This window comes from Zea mays, chromosome 2 (assembly GCF_902167145.1).
Source record: "Zea mays cultivar B73 chromosome 2, Zm-B73-REFERENCE-NAM-5.0, whole genome shotgun sequence".
NCBI lineage: Eukaryota > Viridiplantae > Streptophyta > Magnoliopsida > Poales > Poaceae > Zea > Zea mays.
In genome coordinates, this window is record NC_050097.1 from 216912914 (window position 1) to 216933529 (window position 20616).

The following is a 20616-nucleotide window of genomic DNA, read 5'->3' on the forward strand; positions in this document are numbered from 1 at the left end:
TGTGGTGGTGTGTCGGTGGCCGATGCAGAGGGTGCACTTAGCTCTACCAGTGCCATAGAAAAGTTGATTCCAGTCACTAGGGCGCTAGGAGGTGATCGGGACCATGAAAAACTATGGTGCCTAAGGTGGAGGCAAGAAGTGTTGGCATCCATATCGGTGACCTGCCTTAGTTCATATAGCACATATGATTGGGGGGCACAACTAGAGGATAGGGTTGTGCCCTCAATCAGGGCACATGCGGTAAGGATAGTGATAGAACTCGGTCTCCTTGACTGAGCTAGATCTCACTCACCTAACAACAATATCTCACTCACGCGGTGCACGAATACTATGGACTTTAGCCTCCAATGGAGGAGATCAAGTTGGCGATTGCGGTCACACCTCACAGTGCGCCACATGCGTGTGCTGAATTATAATAGCGTGTGTACGCACCCATGATGCCCCACTACATCAGCCAACCACCACCGTGGTCGCATAAAACTTGCTCCTACCATACCATACAATCGCCACCGCACCTGGAGAAGAGACCCAATGGCCGATGTTATTGGGAGATTTGCTAATATGCTCACCTTGACGCTAAGAGATTTGCTAATATTCCCACTCCAACACTAGGTTTTGGAATTTTTCCTATGGATCCATAATTCATAGATGCAGTCGGACCCACAATCATAGGCTCAATAATTTTTTAGCGAAGAGGCAGATAGTCAAAATCGTAGAATTATTGACACTATCGTCCTAGGTGAGGGAGGGACTAGGATCCTGAGAGATAGGGCATCACCGCCTCATCTTGCGAGAGGGGGTCGTCGTCTTACGAATCCAATGTGGGTGCATCAAGAGAACCATAGCCCGACCATCAGCTATTGTTGGATTGCTGAGCCGCCAAATCGGAGAGGGAGCAAGGAGCCAACCACCACGACGATGGCCTCCCTGCAGGCCTACATGTTAGTGTTGGTAGTGCTCTCCACGACACTAAAGGCCATTGACGTCATGATGAATGTTCATGTCAATGTCGATGAAAAGTCACAGATACAAGACATACTAATTAGATGCTCGTGCATTCCTACAATTACTATATATTACGTAGATATACTTTATTTTATATTATACTTAATTATATAATATAAAACATAAAAATGTGTGTATTTTGTTGGTTATGTTGTGTGAATATGAAGCCAACAACTTCAAACCCCCACTTAAGAATACTTTTAACTTATTTTTGCATAAAGTGAGAAGATGCTTGACGAATAACGACCATGAAAATGGTAGAAACTAGTGCTTTATATAGTAGAGATAAACAAATATTGCATAAACCTTCTAGAACCTTTGAGGCAGAGAGAATGGCTTTCTTTCGTCACGTTGTTAACAATGGCCAAGTGTATATTCTAGCAAACTTTACCTATTTCCTCGTGGACTTAATTTTGAGCCAACACTTCGTAAAAATTGATTTTTATTGCAAACAGAGCAGTTTAGCATCACATGGCTATAGCCTTGCCAGCCATAACTTCATCGAGTCGCAGCGAATTCCGTTTGGCACTTGGAAGCACAAATTTGAACGCGTAGTTTCAACGCGATTAATTAAAGGGGAAAACTCAAAAAGAAATTATCTTTGCACAAAGCTATTTTTACGTAGTTATCGTGTGTCTATCAGGCTATGTAAGTGCATATAGATTCACAGAGCCAACTCTACTAGCTATACACAATAAAAGATGACACTTGTTTGAGGACTTGCCTCGGTGGAAGCACATCAGATAGCACCTAGTACAGTTTTGCTTGCCATATAAACCAGTAAAATCTGGACAGGCATTAGCCGAAGACTGCTCAACGGAATGTGCAGACAAGACAGCCCAAATTCAGGGCAAGCCATCACCAGCTATTTACCAATAACCTTTACCCCCAAAATAGGCTTGAACTGTAACGCAATTTAAGTTCGTTTGAGTTACGAATTCATGGCAACAAGTCCAGAGTATACTACTAATTCTGAAGTTTATAGCTTCAATGTACTTTCAAAATGGTAGTCCTGCTAGCTACAGCCTCCATCCTGAAGTTTATAGGTTCAAGGTACTTTCGAAATGGTAGCGCTGCTAGCCTCCAGGGGTACTCCATTATTAGAAGGGCTTCATCGAGCAAAAGCATCAAGGCAACTGACATTAGAATGATGGTCGCCCTTTTGAGTCCGACGACGAACTTAAGTGGCTTGACCTTTTTCTTCCAAGGGTCTTCCATGTGAAACTGTTACCCTTCTGTAAGCCACTGGTGATGACTTCGTCTTCACCATCATCTTCGGTCTCATCCTTGCTGTATGATGAAACTCCAGCCCTTCCTTTGTCGGGTGTCCGTGTTGGGTTGCTTGCGCCATCTGCGCTGTTTTCCACAGACTTGGGCCTTTTCCTCCTTTCATTGTACTCAACTTGAATGTCAGGCGAATAAGCAGTTCGCTTCACCCTTGGAGTCATCTTTGCAATCTCTTCAAATCCCTCGTCGGATTTCATCCACTGATCACCAAAAGAGTCCGAATAGACAACCTCCTTTCTACGTCTCTTTGAACCAACAATTATATTCCGGAATTCATCTGCCACGGTTTTCTTGCGTAAGGTTTCATTATCATTGGCAAACACCCAATCTGGGACCTCATTTCCATCCATAAGTCTAGATTTGTAGTTCTCCTTTAGCCTCCTTTCTTCATCCATCTTCTCAAACAACCGGAATTCTTCATCGTTTCGAGCAGCCAAGCGGTTTATCTCACGTTCACTGGGGATATCCGTTCCCAGTGAGCTTGTTCCTCTCCTGAGTATCTCCTGCAGCAATGCTCGCCTGTCCTGTGCTGTAGTGGGGATGAACATTAAAATATAATATCATGAGTTTCGATACAATGTGTACAAGCAGAGAAAATTAATTATGTAGGAACTAGAGCAACCAAACTCACCTGTGGAGGTCGTGTTAAACAACCCAGCCTGGATTACTTTTGCATCAATACCCATCTTCTGTTTCGCACGATCCAATATCTCTTCTTCAATTGAACCAACGCTAACAAGAACAAACACACGTACTTCGTTCTTTTGCCCTATACGATGGGCACGGTCCTCAGCTTGTTGGTCCATCTGAGGGTTCCAGTCACTATCAAAGATAATGACGGTGTCTGCAGTCTGCAAGTTCAATCCAAGACCTCCGGCTCGTGTGCTGAGAAGAAACATGAAATATTCTGAATTCTTCTTATTAAAATCTGCCAGTAACCTCCCACGTTCTTCAGTCTTTGTGGATCCATCAAGCCTCATGTACTTGAAATTGTACATCTGCAAATATATTTCTAAAACGTCAAGCAATTTTGTCATCTGAGAGAAAAGTAAAACCCTGTGACCAGCTCTCTGCAATTTCGGAAGTAGACGATCAAGCAATTCAAACTTTCCGGATGCTCTAACTATTTCCTCCCGCTGGTACATGTTATAATGCTCTACGAATAGGTAGGGATGATTGCAACACTTCCTAAGTTGCATTGACAGATTTTGCAGAGCCTTCTTTCTGATCCCTGCACACATGCACAAGTATAACAATAAGTAAGTAACTTACCCAAAACACAAGGAAATGCAAGTACACTATCAAGATCAGGTAAAAAATCACAAACTTGGTTCACTCAGAAGCTCCAGAGGAAAAAGGATTAGTAGTATTAGGAGGAAATACCATATCCTAGCGCAACCTTTTCCCTGCTTGTGACTTGTTCGTAGTATGCTTTTTGCCAAGCAGACATGTCACACTTGAGAATTACTTGTGTTTTCACAGGGAGATATTTCTCTACTTCATCTTTCTTCCTCCTCAGCAAGAATGGACGCAAAACCTGGCACAAAGAAAGTGTGCGATGAATATAATTGAATGTTCCCATGTACCAAACTAGCCATAAGCTATGTGCTGGCAGTGCTGCCATTTCAACAGATGGTTTCTGAAGGAGAATATAATCAATGTAATTGGATTAATGTATTGCATTGAGCCATTAGGTGGTTTATATCGAGTACATGACTTAGGAGATAAAGCAATCCACGGATAGATATGGCAGTCTACGAGACACAATATCTACACCAAATATACTCTAATACACACGACTATCTATGAGACATAATATCTAAAGTAACAATTATACTCTAACATCCCCCCACAGTCATAAAAGGAGAATTGTAGATGGTCAGACTGTAGAAGAAATCGATGAACTAACATCCCCAACCGTCGTGGCGTTGTCGCAGTGCAGATGCAACGACTGTAGAAGAAACCGATGAGTAGCTCATATAGAATAGCCCTTTATGTCGATGTCGAGGTAGCCAAGTACGAGGATGGGCAACCGTTGTTGATATGTGGTGCGAAGCATAGTCGTGATCGATGAATGTTGTCGAGGTCGCCAAAAAGTAAGAGCCACACAAGTCGTCAGTGTGCTAAGAACGTCATGGTGATGGTGACGCGCGGGAGGAAGCGCCATAGATGAAGATGACGACGTAGTCAAGGCAGTCGATGAAGATCGGTGTAGAAGTCGACATTGTCGAGCCATCATGGTCAGGCGTGCGCCAGATTTGCCAAGCCCAAGAACACGTCGGGGACGAAGACACACACTGATGCCGCCAGTATCGAAAGTACTAGGTAGAGGGCCCTAACCATTCCCAAATGTCTGAAGGTACTAGCAGAGAAGGCCTCCATGATAGCTGCGATGTGCAGAAGAATGATAAGGTGATGATGCAGCCCACAGTTGTTAGAGTGAACAAAGTAGACAAGGACGAGTGAACGACACTGGAGACGAGGTTGTACTGGATGAAGTCGAAGAAGTAGATGGGTGATGCATCAAAGCTCCTGGAGTGACAACGGCAAGAGAACCGTGATGGTGTTGTAGTGTCGTGACAACAGTGCTTGAAGAAGGCGACGAAGAGAGCGAACACTCGGGTAGACCACGTGTGAGAGGCGCACAACGATGTAGTCAACGCCTCAACGACGATGTAGGGGCAACGAAGATGACAACAGGTGGTGGCAGTGTTATTCCCCGAGGAGGCGACGCAACGACAACCCTTGTACTTGGAGAGGCACGCAGTAGACAACATACATCGCAAGAGGATGGTCACACACGATCGGTTAATCAGGTCGAGAACATGCGAGGCAAAGACGACGATGGCGAAGGGAATGAAGACAGAGCCTCCCGATCGTGGTGGTGAGGATGAGATGGTGTAGGTCGACGTGTAGACGAAGAGACATGACACATGTGTGCGTTTCGAGTATGTCGTAGGCCACATGATGCAACACGATTAAAGAAGATGAAGAGGTCGATGTTGTCGTTGTCGATGTCGAAGACGCACACGGTCAATGGGTGGTGGGCGATGCAAACCTGGTCACCAATCGGGAAGAATAAGAAGACTCACAACAGCAACAGATCACACGGAGGTCGGTGGTGGCGCAAGGGCCCACACCCCATCGAGTGAAGGCCCCCATGGTGGAGTGGGTGCTCGCCATTCGTGGGCCGGCAGCGGCGAGGGGCCTACCATCACCCCCGTTGTGATGGAGTCACGCCCTCCCTGCAAGACCAGTCGACGCGGATATGGGGGTCGAGGGTGACGAAGTCTATGGGCACGAGCGACCTCTGCACAACCGTCACCACAACAACGGATGGAGGTGAGGCATACGAATGTCATGGTCCCTCATAGACATCACCATGACGGTATGTAGAAGGGACAAGGCATGATCTAGCTGGCGGGAGAGCCCAAGCAGCCACCAGGACACGTGGAGAAACCAGTGAGTCCCTGATTTATTGAAGCTTGATGACGCAACGACGATGATGGGCGCGACAAATGAGAAAGGTTGGTCGCGCATCCTAACTATGGAAGAGCAGCACCCCGACGGAGATTGATCTCCCTAGGGGTTGCGCGGCGGCGGCGGAAGGAGAAGCCTAGGTTGTAACCTAAACTCGTGACTGTTAGTCAGCTTTGGTAAGCTAGAATCAGGGCCAGTCACATGATTACCTTCCCCATGCAGGCCGACTAGATTAGGTAGGGTATATGAGTTGATTAGGCAAGGATCAATCTACGATTGGGTGTTTCTATAAACCCTGTGATCCTTGCCTTTATATATGTAATCTCTACTCTCATTCTAATCAATCAATTCTCAGCCATACACTATTCTGCATGGTATCAGCAGACCAGGACGCATTCATGGTCGTCTTCCCCTCCGGCACGTTGCCTTAGGTTCTCTCTAGCGCGAAGCCCCCTCCGCGTCGTCCCCCTCTTCACCTTCCGCTGCTCCAGCGTGCAGCCACCCAAGCGTTGCCAACCTCTCTTCCCTGGCACGCAACCCTCAGGCGCCGCCACTCCCTCTTCTCTATACCGGCGCGCACCCCTCATCCATGGCGGACTCCACCACTCCAGTTGTCGATGGCATCGGGCGCGAGACCCAGGAGAACTCCCCTTCCCACCAGCAAGCCCGCCTCGCCACCCTGGCGCGAGCCGAACAGGCCGAAGCTTAGGCCATCGTCGCCAAAGAGCAGGATATCGTCGATCGTGCCCAGGCGACTCTCGAGCGCACAGCCAAGGAACGCGCCGTCACCAACCCTGCTCCCCCAGCGACCACGACGACGACACCGACATCGAGTCGTCCGAAGGGGTTTGACCCTCCGTTCACATAGTCATGCTCTTCCGGGAGGCCACCGCCATTCTCAACCTCCACGCTCAGGTTGTCGCCGTGCAAATCATCCTCGTCGTCCTCAAACTCGGAGTCGACACCTTCACTCGATGGCGTGAACAGTTCCTGCTCACCCTCGGCAAGTACTCTCTGCAGGACCACGTCCTTCGTGACCTACCTACCCTGGACTCGCACGACTAGGCGCGAATGGACTGTGTCGTCCATTCCTGGCTCTACAGCACCCTCTTCGATGACCTCGTCATGCTCACCCTCGTCATGCGCCACGATGACTGCGGCATCACCGCTCTCGCCACCTGGCTCGCCATTGAAAGCCAATCCCTTGGGAACCAAGAGGCCCGCGCCCTCATCCTCGACGCCAAACTTTGCACCATCGTCCAAGGTGATCTTGTCGTCGCAAACTTCCGCAAGCGCCTCAAAATGACAACTGATGATCTCGTTGACCTAGGCGAACCTGTCTACGATCGCTCACATGTCCTCAATCTGATTCGTGGACTCAACAAGTGCTTGGCCTCGGTCGCTCGTCATCTCTGGCGCGAGCATCTTTTACCCCACCTTCCTTGAAGCCTGGAACGAACTCGCCCTCGAGGAGCTCACCATGGGAGTTGCTCCTCCGACGGCTCTCGTCACTGGCACTGGCAACAACCACACCACGCGCTCCGGAGGCTCGTCCCAGCACTCCTCCAGGGGCGCAGGTTTTGGCTCCGGGGGCGACAAAGGTGGCGGCTCTAGGGGCTCGTCTTCCAATAGCAAGGGTGGACGTGGCGGCCGCGATCAAGGTAGCAAGCACAACAACATGGATGACAAAGGTGGCGGCTCCAAGCCGGCTACGGGCAGTTCCTAGGCACCCAACAGTCTATGGCCCACATACTACAATCCTTGGCTCATCGTACCAGGGCCTCGTCCACCGCCCCCACTTTCGTCGATAGTGCCGCAGCAAAAGCTGGCGCTACTGGCCCAGTGACAGGGTTCCCTTCCTGCAGCATACTACGGTGGTCCTCTTTAGGGGGCGCCCCTACCCTCACTTGGTGCCTCTACGCCCCCCCCCGACTTCTACACTTCGATGCGGACTTCCTACTTCCTGGGATCAATAGTCGCTCGCCTCGAGGCCCTCGAGGCCTCGACGTTCAACACCATGTCTCTCCAGCAGCCCCAGTCTAACAACCGGTACTTCGACTCAGGTGCTACTTCTCACATGACCTCTAATCCTCGTACTCCTTCACATCCAGCTACTTCGTGATATCCCTTCTTCCATTATCGTTGGTGATGGCTCTTTACTTCTAGTTACTGCAGTAGGCAATACAACCCTCACCCATTCTCTGTCTCTTCATAACATTCTAGTTTCACCTAGACTTATTAAGAATCTTATTTATGTTCGTCAGTTTACCATTGACAACAGTTGTGTTGTTGAATTTGACCCTGTTGGTTGTTCTGTGAAGGATCTGACGTCCCCACATGAGATTATCAGGTGCAATAGTTTTGGGCCTCTATACCCCCTGCAGCTTCCTAGTGCTCATGCCCTCAGCGTTGATTCCACCTCTTTGCTCTAGCACTGTCGACTAGGTCATCCAGGGCGTGATGTCATGTCAAAAGTCACCCATGTCATCCCTTCTGGTAATAAAGAACCTAGTAACATGTGTCATGCTTGTCGGCTCGGGCGTCACACTCGTCTTCCCTTTCAGTCATCCTCGTCTCATGCATCTAGTCCCTTTGAACTTGTACATTGTGATTTGTTGACTTCACCAATCGTTGGTGCCCTAGGTTTCAAATAATATCTGCTTATACTTGATGATTTTTCACATTATTTGTGGACATTTCCCCTACGCCTCAAATCTGACACCTTCAGCACCCTAACTAATTTCCTTGCCTTTGTGCGTACACAATTCGACGTCACCATAAAGGCACTCCAATGCGACAATGGTCGTGAGTTCGATAACGCTAGCTCTCGCACCTTCTTCCTCACCCACGGCATTCATCTTCACATGTCTTGCACCTACACCTCCTCGCAGTGCATCATCCACACTATTAACAATGTTGTTTGTACCCTTCTGTTTCAGACCTACTAGGTTGAAGCCTTGCATGTGGCAGACTCACTTGCTAAACATCCTACCCACCAAAATTCATTATGTCTTCCACCCCCCCACCTCTCCCTCTTCGACACTCCGCGCTATGATCATCTTCAAGTTTTTGGTTGTGCCTGGTACCATAACCTTTCAGCCATGGCCGCTCACAAGCTTGCGCAACGCTCCACGCTCGCTCAGCACCTTCCTTGGCTACTCTCCTAACCACAAGGGATATCGTTGCCTTGACTCTCTAACCAATCGGGTCATCATCTCACGTCATGTTGTGTTCGATGAGAACTCATTTCCATTTTCCCGTCAGCCATCTCCCTCCCTGTCTAGACAATCTTGACTTCTTACTAGATCATACTGATAACGTGTTGCACCCAATTAGTCCACAGCACATGTTTTGTTGCCTACAGGTGTTCTTCCATATGTTCCTGCATAGCCACGTGTGACAGGCGTATTGCATTCTCCAAAAGCCAACGCCTCCACTCAACCATGTGCGGTCGGGTATGCTGCCATGCCATGAGCAGCGTCAGCTTCACCTGCGCCACACATGGTCTCGACAACGGCGCCCGGCACGGCCTCGACCTCGACGACAACGCCCAGCACGACCTTGGCCTCCCCTGCGCCACGCGCAGCTGCGCTGCACACCCCTGCTCGTCTACACACGTCGACGGCATGCCTTGGGAAGACCCGCCTTCTGCACTTGTGTCGTGACTTCCCAAGGGCGTCGTGTTGATCCCACTGGTCATCAACAACCACGAGATGATCATGTGGCCAAGTCTGACCTCCATTCCCATCCGACTACCAAGCCACTATGCTGTCTCATGTGCCTCTGACATTCTGTAGCGCTCTCGCTGATCCAAATTAGCGCGAGGCTATGGAAGCCAAACACTATACACTCTTGAACAACAACACTTAGGACCTCGTTCCACGTCCTCCCCGCGCCAACGTTGTCTCCGGCAAGTGGATCTTCAAGCACCAATTTCATGCTGATGGAACTCTCGAGCGCTACAAGGCTCGGTGGGTTCTTCGAGGTTTCACTCAGCAGCCCGACATCGAATTCGATGGACATTCAGTCCGATTGTGAAGCCTGACACCGACACAGCACAGTACTCTCCCTCGCCCTGTCCCATGACTGGGTAGTCCACCAGCTTGGCATGAAGAATGCTTCTCTCCATGGAATATTGTCCGAGACTGTCTACGCTGCTCAACCAGCCAGATTTGAGGACCACCTGCACCCCGACTTTGTGTGCCGCCTGAACAAGTCTCTCTACGGCCTTAAGCAAGCCACTCGTGCTTGGTATAACCACTTCGTCTCCTACCTGGTGTCTCTCGGCTTTACCAACACCAAGACCGAAGCCTTGTTCATCTACCACCACGGGGACAACACCATCTACCTACTTCTGTACATGGATGAGATTGTCCTCACAGCATCATCTTCTACGACACTTCTTCGGCGCACTATTGCAGCTCTTTAGAGGTAGCTCTCAATGAAGGATCTTGGCGAGTTACATCATTTCCTGTGGATGCGTGTTCAGCATCGTGATGGCTGCCTATTTCTATCACAGCACCAGTACATGTTGGAGATTCTCGATCGAGCTGGTATGGCCGACTGCAAGTCGTGCACCATCCCAATTGACACCAGTCTGAAGGTCTCAGCTGACACTGGTACCCATGGTCCTCAGGAACCCCATCTGGCAGCCATGAAGCGCAATCTATGTTATCTTCGAGGCACCCTGCATTTGGGGTTGATGATCCGTCCCTGTCGTCGTCAAGAGCTGTTAGTGGTCTATTTCGATGCAAACTGAGTTGGATGCCCCGACACTCGCAAGTCTACTTCAGGCTACGCAGTATTCCTAGGTGAAAATCTCATCTCATGGTCATCCAAGCACCAAAACACGGTTTCTCGTTCCAGCGCTAAAGCTGAGTATCGAGTCATCGCCAACGCAGTCACCAGGGCATCCTGGCTGCGTCAGCTCCTCACCGAGTTGCAATCACCACTGTGTCACGCCTTAGTGGTATTCTATGATAACATCAGCGCAACCCAGTTCAACATCAGCGTACCAAGCACATAGTGATCGACCTCCACTTCGTGCGGGAACATGTTGCTTGTGGTGATATCTGCGTCCTTCATGTTCCAACATCCTCACAGTACACCAACATATTCACCAAGGGTCTTTTGTCCTCTATCTTTGCGGAGTTTAGGACCAGTCTGAACGTTCTTTGATCCTTGCCTATATATGTGTAACCTCTACCCTCATTCTAATCAATCAATTATTGGCCATACACTACTCTACAGTCTACAGTGATACCATGGAGAATAGAATCAATGTAATTGGATTGATGCATTGCATTGAACCTTTAGGTGGTTTATATAGAGTACATGACTTAGGAGATAAGGTAACCCACATATATGGCAATCTACAAGACATAATATCTAAACTATCAAATATACTCTAACACATATGGCAGTATATGATACACAATATCTAAACTACCAAATATACTCTAACACATATGGCAGTCTATGAGACACAATGTCTAAACTACCAATTATACTCTAATAGTTTCATCCAAACAAAAAGATGACAATACAAGTGGAGGATCATGTGGCAACATCTGAGTTAAAAGAACTGAATTGACTGGAAGTAGATTGGGGGCAGCATTACTCACTTGATGCAAACGATGTATGATTAGTAGTTGTTCCTCATCATTAAGACTGACATCACATGCAAATGGTGCATTAAACCATTCCTCAAAATTCTGGGATGAATTAAAAATATTGGGCAGGATGAAGTTAAGCAAAGACCAGAGCTCTTGCAGGCTGTTTTGGATAGGAGTGCCTGTTAAAAGTAGTCTCCGGCGGATCATGTATCTGTAAACCAAGTATCAGCAGTCTGTAAGTACAATTGTTGAATGATCCAAATTAATTGATTTACTGTAGTTAAGAATGAAGAATGAACAAGGTTGTCGCATAAAACGGCAAAATGAGAGTAGGAAATTACTCGTAAAAAAGAAGATAGTAGTGAAATATGATAGACAGCAGGTGTCCAAATCACCACTCCCGCAAAAACTTATGTTCGCATATGTTTGGCAAATTTGTATAATAACTAACTGAATTATTATCATTGAAGTCGATGATTAAATCGTAGCATTTGCTACATACTACATCATGGCAATTTAATATTTTTAGACCAACAATTAATCATATATGAGTAGGCACTAAATGGTAAACACACATGATCAATATAATGACCTATTTACTCAGCTCACATTATTTTCCAACTATCAAGGACAAGGACAACCTCATTCAGAAAAGGCAGAAACTTTGTCATGTGATAACCTGCCAAGACAGGCCATTCAAGATCCATCTGTGAAATGCTATAGGTGTAGGCCCATTGTCACTACGACTACATATGAGCAAAACATGTGGAAACAAGATCACAAGAGTAGTTTAATGATTGTTAAAGAGGATACACAATTGTTGAAATGTATAAGTGGATTGACTACCTTCTCCCATCTGCTTAAGCTTTTGAGTTGAACTGGTTATGCGTCCACTTTAAGGTCTTGTTCGTTGGTGCCGGATTGCACCCGGAATCGTTCCAGCTAATCAAAGTTTATATAAATTAGAGAAGCAACCCGGTTAGGAATCGTTCCAACCCACCAAACCGTAACAACCGAACGGCGCCTAACATGGTATCGAAGCCAGAGGCCTCGAGTTCAAATCCTAGCAAAGGCTTTATTTATGTCTCCACCTATTTATTTCCACATTTGCGTCTTTCTCTCTGGTTGCACGTGAGTGAGAGTGTTGAAGTGTATAAGTGGATTGACTACCTTCTCCCATCAGCTTAAGCTTTTGGGTTGAACTGGTTACTGCGTCCACTCTAACAACAATGTTCTGACACCTAGTAGTAATGAGTGTGAAGATTGAAGGTCTTCATATTTCAATGGCTGGTATTTCAAATGGTTATAGACCAATATGTCCACCGCCAAAAAGACATGGCAATCAGAGCATCATATAATTAAGTGGATACATGTCATTCCAAGCCTGAAGACAGTAAAAATATGAATAAACGGTATTACCCAGAAACCAGTGTTCGAGCAAGAGCGCATTCATGATTTTTCAGACGATGTCCTTCATCAACAATCAAATAATGCCAGTGAACCTTCTTTAGGAACTTCTTATCTTTCAGTATCAGGTCATAATGTGTGAGCAAAACATTAAATTGCTCTCCGTCAAAATTCTTATCCCTTAACAGCCTCCTTTCCTCTGGACGGCCATCATAAAGAATTGTCCCAATGCTGCAACAGACAAAAGTATGTTGAGTTAGGGCAGCTCTGATACATAGTAGAATGGAAAATGCACTCAGGAATGTTGGTTGATAGTGCACGACTACGCGCTCCTGTGAATAAGTACCTGGGAGCCCAAGTTTTGAATTCATTAGACCAATTTGGTAATACTGCTTTTGGAGCAATTATTAAGTGTGGTCCTGCAACCTCCTTCTTTTCCAACAGATAAGCGATCAAAGCTATGGTTTGAATTGTCTTCCCCAAACCCATTTCATCAGCCAGAATGCCATTCAAATTGTTGTTAAATAGAGAAAGCATCCATTGGAGACCTTCTAGCTGATATGGTCTCAATTCACCACCTTCGAGAGCAGATGGTTGTTCTGTTACCTGTAAATGCAAAAAAAAAAAGAAACACACACACAAGCGAAACATTAGGTTCACCAGAAACACGCAGAATTAATGGTTGTGCTAATATGATTTTTGCATAAAAGAACAAATAAAATTAATGAACACAATGATGATATTATTCTAACGAGATATGGTATCAATTAGCACTTGAAATTTTCGAGTTTTAGACCTATATGAAAGAAACAACAAAAAATAGTTGCTGTAAATAAAATACTCCCTCAATCCCAGAATATAGCTAGGTTTTAGCTTTTAAAACTTGTCTTGCAATATAGCTTCTTGTTAGAGTGTTGTTTACGTCTCTGTGTATACCTCCATCGTAATGGGCCTTGGCCCACAACACTCAGCTATATATACACACTCCCAACCCTAATTAGAGTTAGGGTTTTCATCTGTGATGAGCGGACACTTCACAAAACTCACGTACCGGTGTCGGATACCGTATCGGATACGGATACTCCTTGGATACTTCCGGATACGTATCCGGGACGTATTGGGAAATTCTGTGAATTCAAATAAATAAAAAATGACGGATACTCCTAGGACACCTCTCCGACACCTGCGGGATACCTTATATACCTAACTCCGTATACAGTGCATGTGATACTGTAGCGCAGCCAAAGGCCTGCAGCGGAAGCCTCCGCTTCTCCTGTATGCGCGCCGCCAACTGCCACTGATTGGAGTCGTCGTCGTCGATTGGAGCCGTCGTCAGCACATCCGCCGCCACGAGTTCTGTGGGCGTGTTCTGCCGTCAGCCCGTCCGTCGTCACGAGGTTTGTGGACATGATCTGTCGTCTGCCCTGCCTTGCTTCTCAAAGTCTCAAACTCCTCATGTTCTTCTTAGATCCCATGGCCGGCGGCGAGTTCTGTACTTCTGTGGCCACCTGACTAGTACTTGACCCATCCTCTATTCTTGTTAGATCCCATGGCAACGAGTGCATCTACTGATGCTAGCAGCAGCGAAGGAAGTTTTCCCGTCGCCAATAACCCTGCCATCACAAGACAAGTCTTGGTTGCTGCTCGTATGGTTCCTCTAGATGAGGATGAGAAAAAACCATTGTGGAGGTAGCTGAGATACTTGAAAGAACTGGAAGGGGTTTGGGGGCATTGTGAGGATTAGGTGTAGACTCTGTAACCATGTTTGGAATGGAAGCTATTCTAGAGTTAAAGCACATCTGTTGAAAATTCCTGGTTTTGGGGCTCCCTTCTTCGCCCTCTTCGGCACAACCCCTCCTACGAGCACCTTAGTGTCTCCGGGCATGCCTGCTATCCTAACATCTCCACCACCGCTCCCCATAAGCTAGCGCCCCACTCCACTCGTTGTCTTCCCCTTGGGTACTCCGATCACAAGGGGTATTGGTGACTGGATCGCACCTCACACCGACGTGAGCATATCCTGCCATGTGGTGTTTGAAGAAGTTCTCTTACCTCTTGCCGACTCGTACCCCCCTCGACCTCGAAACCCTCCTAGAGTCGATCTTGTGGACGTCTCTCCTATTCCTTTACTCATTGATCCGTCTCCCACCACGCCACCCACAGTCCCACCGACACCGCCTGCGCCACACGCGGCCCCGTCACCTCCGACCACGCCACACGCAGTCCTATCCTTCTCGACACCTCCGGCTAGCTTCACCAACCCTGGTCGCACCTACCAGAAATGTGTACGGCCTAGTGCCCTAGCCCGCACTCATGACGAGCAGCCGATGTATCATCCTATCACCATCCACTGCAACCCTCGCCACATCCACTTGGTGGTCATGCGAAGGTCGATCGGTGGTCTTCGTCCTATCGACCGGTGCTTACTTCCCCGGTTCCCCCACCACTCTGCCTCCCTCGCCTATACCACCCTCGATCCGTAGTGCGTTCATAGACCCCCACTACCTTCGTGCTATGGAGTACGAGGTCGTGCTAGCCAACCACACGTGGGACCTGGTACCGCGGCCCCTGGCACCAACGTGGTCACCTGCAAGTGTACCTTTCGAGACAAGCTCGAGGGTGGCGTACCCTAGATCGATATAAGGCTTGTCGGATCCTTCAGGGCTTCACTCAGCGCCCTGGAATGGACTATGATGTGACCTTAAACCTCGTTGTGAAGCCCACCATTGTCCAGACTAGGGATGTTACCGGGTATATACACGTCGAGTAGTACCATTCTGTACCCATACCCATAAAAAATTATAACCATTGGGTTACCCATATTCGCTCACGGTATGAAATCTTACCCATACTCGTGCGGGTAATTTTACCCATTGGGTAACCTATACCCGCTAGGATGGTCTCAAATTCTAGTATTCCAATCACCCAAAATATCAAATAAAGACACAAAAATAAGTTCAACTTAAAATATAGCAAACCATATGATTACAAAACCTGATAGTTAAACAAACAATAGCCGGAAAAGGATTTTCTTTTAGCTAAGATGGGCTTTACTAGATGACAAAAGTGGTATGATGCGAGTATATTTTGCCCACGGATACATAAGTATGGGAAGTACCCACCAACACCCGTACTTGTCTACCCAACAGGTAGAGAACCTTGCCCATTAACATATCGTAGGTAATAAAATCATCTCATATCTACCTTCATATTGGGTAAATCTTGTCGGGTATTTGGGTTTCGGGTATCCATTGCCAACTCTAGCTCGGACCGTCCTCTCTTTAGCGCACTCTCGAAACTAGGTGGTGCACCAGTTGGACGTCAAGAACTCCTTCCCCAACGGCACACTCTCCAAGACGGTGTACTGCAACCATTTCGTCGACTCCAGTCATTTAGGTATGGTGTGCAAGCTTAACTGCTCCTTGTATGGCCTCAAGCTGACGCCACAGGCCTGGTACAATCGCTTTGCCTCCTATTTGGTCCCACTGGGCTTTGTCGAGGCCAAGTCGAACACGTCATTGTTCGTCCTCCGGTGCAACGCTAACACCATCTACTTGATGCTCTACATCAACAACATCGTGCTCAGGACGTACAGTCCCGCCCTCCTTCAGCACACAATCATCTCCCTGCAGCGAGAACTCACGATGAAAGACTTGGGCCCTCTCCACCACTTCTTGGGGGTCGTTGTGGAGCACCACCCGCAAGGCCTCTTTCTCCACTAGTGGTAGTACACCCTCGACATCCTAGAGCGGGTTGACATGTCCGATTGTAAGCCTTGCTCCACGCCTGTCGACACCCAGACGAAGATCTCTAACGACGTCGACGACCCGATAGGCAATGTGACGGCCTACCAGAGCCTCACAAGGGCCCTCCAGTACCTCACCTTCACTAGGCCCGACATCGTCTACGCTGTCCAGCAGGTGTGCCTTCACATGCACACCCCTCAAGAGCCACACATCACCGCTGCAAAGCGGATCCTTCATTACCTTCGCGGCTCCCTTGCCAAGGCCTTCTCCTTCGATCCTCTCTAGCCTCCGAGCTAGTCGTCTACACCGATGCTGACTGGGTGGGGTGTCTCACGCGCCAATCCACCTCGAGCTACATTGTGTTCCCAGGCAGCAACCTCGTCTCCTGATCCTTGAAGCGGTAGTCTGTCGTCTCCCGCTCCAACGCTAAGACCGAGTACCGCGTCATGGCCGACATGTCCTAGCTCAATCAGCTGCCCCAAAAGCTTCATAGCCCTCTTGCCTGCACCACCATCGTCTATTGCGACAACGTCAACATGAGCTGCCTCTCCAATCTCGTGTAGCATCAACACACGAAGCACATGGAGATCAACCTCCACTCGGTCTGTGGGTGTGTCGCTATCGACGATGTTCGCGTCCCAACCACCTCCTAGTTCGCTGATATCTTCACCAAGGGTCTCCCCTCCACGGTATTCTCGAAGTTTCGGTCCAGCCTCAATATCTGTAATAGCTAGACTTGTGAATACGGGGGTGTTAGATTTGTTTACTGCTATAATGGGCCTTGGCCTAGCCTACATATACATACATACATATATATATATATATATATATATATATAGACACACACAACACCCACCCTGTTTAGGGTTAGGGTTTCCAAGTTCTAACGGTAAGAAAGGCAAGTCACCATCACATTTAAGTGATTTTTTGTCATCAATGCAATAAAAGTAGGTTTTATGCACAACTATAGGACAATTGAGGGCAAATTAGACTATCTATACTTTGTTAATCTATTTGAGAAACACTAACGGAGTTATATTCTAGGACGGAGGGAGTAACAAATAATATTCATCTTCATAATATCCCCACATTATATGAGATCAAAAATGAGGGGTGGGCAGTTGGATCCTACAGATCTAATTTGCTTAAATCCGCGCAATATCTACTAGCAACAATGCTTCTTGTTGTATTCCCTAACAACATTACCTCCTACCAAGGGATACAACTGAAACAAGCATCAGTGCATTCTGTGTGGGTGTGTGGCCGTGTGTGCGAGCGTGTATTCCCTAACAACATTACCTCCTATCAAGAGATACAACTGAAACAAGCATCAGTATTCTATGTGTGCGCGTGCATGTGTGTGTGAAAATTTTCCATAATTATGCATATGATGGTCAACAAAACTGCACTAGTTCTAAACTGTGGGAGCCAACGAACATGGCAACATGCCAAGCAATAAGTTCAATATATAGCTAGTGAAACTTTGCTACCTTTTCTTCAATAGAATGAACAGTAAAATCAAGTCTACGTCCTGCATTGAATTTACTTTCATCTGCAGGGCCAGGGAGGTCTCCATCGTCATCTGAAGGAGACTCCTCAGCTGATTCACTCTTGATGCCCGAAATTTGAGAACAATCCTCAGATTCTGACCCTTTTGGCACTTCACTCCCTCCTTCTGGCTTACTAACATGTTCAGCATCTTTTTGTCGCTGTACAGCTTTTCCAATTCCTTCAAGAAGCTCATTTGTTTTATCAAGGAGCATTTTCAAGCGTTCATTCTTGCTCTCTTCAACCATCCTCATATATGCTTCTTGATCACCAGTTTTCAGAAGATTAATTCTGCTTTTTTCTTGCCGTGTAATACGTTGGCGTGCCCGAACATGCCATGCCTACATTTAGCAAGTAAAAAGGGCTCTCAAGAATTGAAGCGGCACATTCAGAACGTGAGTGTCTCTAGGATAAGATCATGTTACGTAAGAATGTAACTTATTGTGAAAGTGTAAATAAATATACAATGATGTGCTAACAAAGTACTACATAAAATAAGTTGCACCTATTTTCCTAGACATTTCACTTCTGTTCTCAGGAATTAGATATGTAGTGCATCAAAATCTCCACCTTCCATAATCACAAAGAGCATAAATATTTTGTTAAGGATGACAGGGTCTATAAACAAAATTTAGAGCTATACTAACTAAAAAAGTGGCAATATGTTCAAAGGGTCAGTAAAACATGATTGATTCAGCACATGGTGACGTAATGTTCATACAGAATACACAAAGCTAGGTGATTCCTCCAGCTTATTAATATCTGCTAAGTTCTAAAAGAATAAGATATAAAAAATCATACCATAACGCCATCATTCCGCTGCTTTCTTTGTTTGAAAGTAGTCCCTAATTGCACCTGGTGTTCTCTAGAAGCATTGAGAATTTCTGCAAAGAACTTCCTCTTCCTGATATCTGCCTGATTTTTTCCTTCCTCCTCAAGTCTTGACATCCTCTAAAGTTCAAAATTACCAACATTGGACTCATGATTTCAGTTGAATATAAACTACCAAATCTAAATATAGGATATAAATATAGGATATATGATACAAACCTCTGTGAATCTCTTTCTGCGGTGAACATCATCAACATCCACTGAAAAGCTATCTCCTATTCCATACATGGAAAAAGGATGCCGTATCCGCATCATCCCCCAATCGAAGAGTTGCCTCTCAGGATATGCACATTTCTTTTGTAGCCAATACTCAGCACTGATATCTGACCGAACTTTCTTCTGTAAGTCTAACAACTGCACAAGTATATGAATAATCAGCAAGAATTGATATGATAAATCACAGATGATGTTTGACTCCTAAATACAGACATATGAAAGTCATAGGTAGAGCTGATAGTTTCAAATATGTGGAGTCTCTAATAAAATAGATCATAGCTGGGTAAACAGTACGGTAGGGATGAAACTTGGATGGATATTTCCCGACTGCCTGATCATTCAAATGAGTTCAAAGACTAAATGGGCAGTCTGATATTTGAATCTGAATATTAGTATTCCATCCGTATCCACATCCAGAGATTCAAAGTTAATATCTGATGCATTTCGACACTATCCGTACACAAATCCATCCCAATAAAAAATATAAGTATATATTCATTTGCATCTGTCCTAGTTTCACGCCTAGGGTATGATGCACTGGTGCAGATTGTTAAGGCCCATTAGGCCCAGGCCTACTGCCTATATATATATCATATAGTCCTTAGGGACTAATCATCTATTGTGAACCCCCAAGGTTAGTAACATGGTAACAGAGGAGGTTACGATTAGGGTTTACCTAATTTTCTAGCCGCCGTCGCGGCCATTCCATCCCAGCCGCCGCCGCCGTCGCGGCCATCCCAACCCTAGCCGCCGTCGCGGCCCTCATCTGCCCGTCGCGGGCAAGCGCCTTCTCCTGCGCCGTCGCGGACGCGGACCTGCCGTCGCGGCCCTCATATGCCCGTCGCGGACGCGCGCCTCCTCCGTCATCTGTCTGCGAGTGGACGCCGTCGTGGACGCGGACTCCTGCGCTCGCGCCTGCGTCGTCGCGCCCTCATCTGCTCCGCCCTCCTGCGTCGTCGCGGACGCGCGCCTCCTCCTGCGCCGTCATCTGTCTGCGGACTCCTGCGCTCGCGCCTGCGCCGTCGCGGCACCTGCTCCGCCCTCCTTCGCCGTCATCTGTCCGCGAGCGGACGCGGACAGCTGCACTCCATCTCGCCACGTGCGCCAGTGCTTTGTTGGCCTGCTCGGTGTTGTCAGCCCTGCCTCCATCAGATCTGCTCCACCGTGCTTCTGCCTTCTGCAGCCCCGACCAAATCTACTGCCCGGTGTTGTTGCTCTGTTGGCCATCCGTCCGATCTGCTCCATCGTGCTCCTGTCTTCTGCAGCCCCGGCCAGATCTGCACCCGCTAAGTTTTTTTTGGTACCATCAAGCTATTTTTTTCAGATAGTGTTTTTATTGCTCTTCAATATATCGGCCAACGCTATTGTTGTCAATATTGTGCTTGATGGGCAGAACTACCCAGAATGGGCTTTTTGTGTTC

General features: G+C 47.2%; 1 protein-coding gene across 2 annotated transcripts in view; it reads right to left on the minus strand.

The window, feature by feature from the left end:
• Positions 1–1605: 1605 nt before the first annotated feature.
• The window catches only part of LOC103647820 (probable ATP-dependent DNA helicase CHR12), a 30666-nt gene continuing 11655 nt past the window's right edge, over positions 1606–20616 (minus strand). For both annotated transcript variants that reach the window (XM_008672328.3, XM_008672327.4), the window contains 9 exons: positions 19139–19333; positions 18890–19039; positions 18031–18429; positions 13141–13400; positions 12807–13025; positions 11397–11598; positions 3676–3829; positions 2924–3523; positions 1606–2821 (listed from right to left, as the gene is read on the minus strand). In XM_008672328.3, coding sequence (XP_008670550.1) covers positions 2148–2821; positions 2924–3523; positions 3676–3829; positions 11397–11598; positions 12807–13025; positions 13141–13400; positions 18031–18429; positions 18890–19039; positions 19139–19333 — 2853 coding nt within the window. In that variant the 3' untranslated portion in view covers positions 1606–2147. The remainder of the gene's footprint in view (positions 2822–2923; positions 3524–3675; positions 3830–11396; positions 11599–12806; positions 13026–13140; positions 13401–18030; positions 18430–18889; positions 19040–19138; positions 19334–20616) is intronic.